This window comes from Otolemur garnettii, unplaced genomic scaffold (assembly GCF_000181295.1).
Source record: "Otolemur garnettii isolate 467f Iridium unplaced genomic scaffold, OtoGar3 scaffold00001, whole genome shotgun sequence".
Lineage (NCBI taxonomy): Eukaryota > Metazoa > Chordata > Mammalia > Primates > Galagidae > Otolemur > Otolemur garnettii.
This window is the reverse complement of record NW_003852396.1, coordinates 8,120,141-8,125,048: the sequence shown is the minus strand read 5'-3', so window position 1 is coordinate 8,125,048 and position 4,908 is coordinate 8,120,141. Positions and strand designations below refer to the sequence as shown.

The following is a 4,908-nucleotide window of genomic DNA, read 5'->3' as shown; positions in this document are numbered from 1 at the left end:
CTTAGGTGTACGTGGCTGGCGCCTTAGCCGGTTGAACTATAGGCGCCGAGCCAACAAAGATTATTTTTAATGATCATCACTAATTTACTTCCTCTCCCTGGCAGGCTTTCCTTCTTGCTTTTCTTTTATAAGTAATATTCTGGTCGAAAGTCACATTTTATACTATTAGAAATAATTTCAGGGGGATTGGAGTGCAACACAATTTTTAATTAAAAAAGAAAATGAATTATAAATAATATTTAACTCCTACTGGTAAGCAAAAATATAAATGGATCTTAGAATTTTTTTCAACTTACCTGTACTTCTTTTAATTCATCATCAATTTTATTTTTTCTTTCTTCAATTTTAACAACTTCTTCTGCTATCTTGTGCTTGAGTCTTTCGAGTTCTGTTTTTTGCTCACTAGCATCCTGTGGAAATATTTATATGGCATTCCAGTTAGTTTTACTGTGCTCAATATTTAAAAGTAAATTACTTAATTTGCTATAACTATACCAAAAATAAAGTTTAAAATTTTTTTTCTACCAAATGTTTATGTAAAAATAATTTTGAATCTGACATGAGAGTTTCCAAAATGCCTGGGAAACATTTTACTCTAGGTTTATTATCAGAAAGGTTTCTATGCTCTGCTTTTTTCTACTTAGCAAAGCAATAAATGCTTGGAATGTAAAATTTAAACACGTTAACAATACATAATTTTTTAAATGATCATAATGCATATGGAACAATTCAAACAACCCAGATACAGTTCATATGTTCTTTCTTTTTTTTTTTTTTTGTTCCTTCTTTTATTAATCTCTTGTTTCAGTGGAAAGTATCTCTGAGTTTTTATAGCATTTAATATTTACTTTGCTTACGCTGCAAACTGGGAATTGCAAGCCTTCAAAGTTACACAGTTTGGTATTTAAATTCTCTCTAGATATAACTTTTTACAGATATATCTGCTACTTATATAATTAAGTAAAATTATTAACTTAAAAAATGAGATGCACAGGTATTCCCCTTCTGGGTCACTTCAAGGTAAAACAATTAGCTACAGTCTTAGATCCATCTTTTCTCAAGAACAGCTCAAAAAATAGTAGCAAAGTACTCACTGGATACAAGTATTACTAATGTGCACTAGCTTGGAACTATATACGAACTATACAAGGCTACAACGCGTACAGAAGTGCTGAATACTTTTCTTTTATGAATATATAATCATTGACAGTGTTATCTTTTATGTGGTTTTTACTATGTTCATATTTCAAATTACTCTTCTAATTTCTTAAGGTAATTTTAATTTCTTAAAGTAAGAATTAATTGACAGACATTTTAACAATAAAAATGGCTGGCTTCTGTAAATAAATATTTATATTAATTTAGTTCTAAAATGCCTAGAGAAAAATACGCTAAATTTTACAGTATAAAAATTACATTTTCCTGTCTAATAAACTAGTAACCAGGTCGGGTAAACACTAATCTGATTCCTGTCACTATAGGTTTGTGTTTCTATCATCTCACAGAACTGAAATCTCACAGTACGTAGTCTTCCGTGCCCAGCTTTTCACTTAGTATAATGCTTCTGTGATGTATCACATCTTGTTCTCATTTCTCTTAGCTAAAAACCTAAAGTGGGATTGCTAGGTCACACGATAAGAAACGTTTAACTTCATGAAAAACTGCTAAACTTTTGAAAATTGGCTACAGCATTTTGCATTTCCCCAGAAATCATGAGAATTCTAGGTACTCCGTATCTCCGCTTCATCTTATCAGTGACGTGTGGTGGCTCCTCGCTGGGTTGGTTTTCTGTGCACTTACTTCCTTGATGGTTAGGAACACTGAGCACCTTTGTGCTTACTGGCTCTTCACATCTTCCTTCATTTGAATCTTATTCTCCTGTTAGAATATTTTGCCCACTATTAAACTGAACTTTGTGCTTTATTTAATGAATTAAAATACTTTTGATTTATTCTGGATACAAGTTCTTTATCAAATATGTTTTATAAATAATTTTCTCCCAGTCTATGATTTGCCTTTTCATTTCAGAATTTATTTCAAAGAGTACAAGTTTTAATTTTGATGAAATCCAATTTATAATGTTTCTATTTAGGCATCACATCTAAGAAGTCTCTGCCTTACCTAAGGCCATAAAGATTATCTCATATGTTTTCTTCTAAAGTTTTATAAGTTACTGCTCTATCCTCAGATCAATGGTCCACACTGAATATATTTTTGTACAAGTGATAAGGTAAAGGACCATTCTCTCTCTCACATATCCAGTACCATTTTTGAAAAGACTACCTATTCTCCATTTAATTGACGTTTTTGTATAAAATCAATTGCCCATGTGTATATATAGATCTATGTACTTCACAGTATTCTTTTTTTTTTCTTTTCTTTTTCTTAAGAGACAAGGTCTCATTCTATAACCCAGGTTAGAGTGCAGTGGTGTCATAACTCACTGCCACCTCTAACTCCTGGTTTCAAGAGATCCTCCTGCCTCAGCCTCCCAAGTAACTGGGACACCCAGGCATGTGCTGCCACACAAAGCTAATTTCCTATTTTTTGTACATATGGGGTGGCAGTCTTCCATAACATTCTAATGATTTCTGTGCTTAACATTAAATCAATATCAAAGCAAGAATCCAATGTACTCAATTCTAATACGAAGTCAGTAGATGATCTAATACATGCCCACATAAAAGAAAAACTCAAATCAATTCAAGGCGGGGGAAGGGGAATGAGGGATGCGGGAAAGGGGAGGAGTGAGTGAAATGGGGTGCTTCTACTTAATGGGCACAATGATAGGGTGGATGGCACACCTCTTGGGGGCAGGACACAATTAAAAGAGGGACTCTACCTAACAAACAAATGTAATACAAACATTATAGTAAAAGCACTGTAATATAATTCTTGGCATGCTCAAATTAACCTGAAACAATAATAAAAAATAAACAATAACCAAAAACCCCAGTATCAATCTGCCTTGATTACTGTGGCTTTATAGTGAGTCTTGAAATCATAAGTCCTTCAAATTTATTATTTTTAAGACTTTTTAAGCCACTTACTTTGTAATTGAGATATATACATTTGTCTCATAAATATTAAAGTTATTTTTATTAAATGAATCATTAGACTAGTGACTAAGTTAATAGCCACCAAAATGGAGACTATGAAGATATATTTGAGTCAAGGAGGTAGGACCGACAGAATTTAATGCTTCATTACATGTAACAGATGAAGGGACAAAAAGTCTAAAATGATGTATAAGTTCTGTCTTGAATAATCAGCTATCTTGTAGTGCCACAACCTAAGAAAGAAAATGCAGGAGAGGAAAATCATCAGTTCAGTTCTGAACCTGTTTCAAGTTGTGATGCCCATGGCACTGCCAAATATTTCACAGATAACTGGATGTATGAATCTGAAGTTCAAAGCAGGAGTTAGGGCTAAAGAAAAAAAAACGGTGGCTCTGGAAATGACTGTATGTAGTTGCCAGGACAAAGCACTGTAAAGGACAAGAGCATCCTGAGGAAGCGACATAAATAAAGCTGACATAAAATACCTGGACAAAGAAGGAACTCAGATGCATCTCCTTTGAAAGAGCTCAACCAAACAAAGGCAATGCTAAAAAGAAATATAATCAAAATATAGAGTCTTAATACAAGGAAGACCTAGTAGATAAATCTTAAGAATATTAAAGGCAGGGAAAACTCAAAGCCTAAGGAGAGAAGAAAACAACTTAAGAGGCAGAGCATGAACAAAATCCATTATGGGCAATTTCCTATCACCGTAAAATACAACAAGGATTTAGATAAATTAGTACATGGTCAAGTGAGTGGACTGAGTTATGACTCTAAACAATGTGGGAAAATACTACTACACAAAAGCACAAAGATATAATACTATCAGTCTGACTCAGTGGGGACAAGCAGTATTTTCAAAAATCCACAGAGGTGAAACTTCTGTTTCCGGTGAAACTTGACAACCAGACGTGAGTGCGCCCTCTGGTGGTACCTGCATTGACACGGTGATCTCCTGCAGGGCAGCGTCCGCTTCGTCTTGCTTAGTCTTCAGCAATATACTTTGTTCTCCAGCTTTTCTGTTCAGTTCATCCACAAGAGCTTTAGCTTCATTCAGTTTGGATACACCAGCCTACATCAATAAAATATTGATTGGCAACATAAAAAGAAGGAATTTAACACAGAGACTAAAGAAATCCCTGTAAGAAAGATTCAGCAAACATGTAAGTGTACACATGACAAAAAGAGTAGCAAGTACACGTATGTTTTTCCTTAATGCTAATTATAAGATTTCTTTAACACACCCATTAAGGTATAGTATAAGATTGTACCAAAGGGGTATTGAAAAACAGATTTTAAAGCATCACAGAGGATAGATTAACCTATGCAAATCAATAAAAATGTTACACAACAGCAACAGAATGAAAGACAAAAACCAAATGAATATCTCAAGTAGACACAGAAAAGCATTTAATAAGATTTAACACCTATTCATAATAAAAACTCTCAACAAATTAGGCATAATAAAGGTCTTATATAACAAACCCACAGCTAACATCACATTAAATGGAAAAGAACTGAAAGCCTTTCCTCTAAGACAAGGATGCCAACCCTCACTGCCCTACCATGCTCACTGTCACTGCCCCTCTCCATCAGAGTACTGACAGCCCTGGCCATGCCCACCATCACCGCCCCTCTCCATCAGAGTACTGACAGCCCTGGCCATGTCCACTGTCACTGCCCCTCTCCATCAGAGTACTGACAGCCCTGGCCATGCCCACCGTCACTGCCCCTCTCCATCACAGTACTGACAGCCCTGGCCATGCCCACTGTCACTGCCCCTCTCCATCACAGTACTGACAGTCCTGGCCATGCCCACTGTCACTGCCCCTCTCCATCAGAGTAC

The 4,908-nt window shown here is 35.3% G+C and overlaps 1 protein-coding gene across 1 annotated transcript in view; it reads right to left on the bottom strand.

The window, feature by feature from the left end:
* The window catches only part of DYNC2H1 (dynein cytoplasmic 2 heavy chain 1), a 267,699-nt gene that overhangs the window by 159,077 nt on the left and 103,714 nt on the right, over positions 1 to 4,908 (bottom strand). The window contains exons 55-56 of the mRNA XM_023511235.1: positions 3,997 to 4,134; positions 297 to 410 (exon numbers count right to left, since the gene is read on the bottom strand). Of these exons, the coding sequence (XP_023367003.1) occupies positions 297 to 410; positions 3,997 to 4,134 (252 nt within the window). The remainder of the gene's footprint in view (positions 1 to 296; positions 411 to 3,996; positions 4,135 to 4,908) is intronic.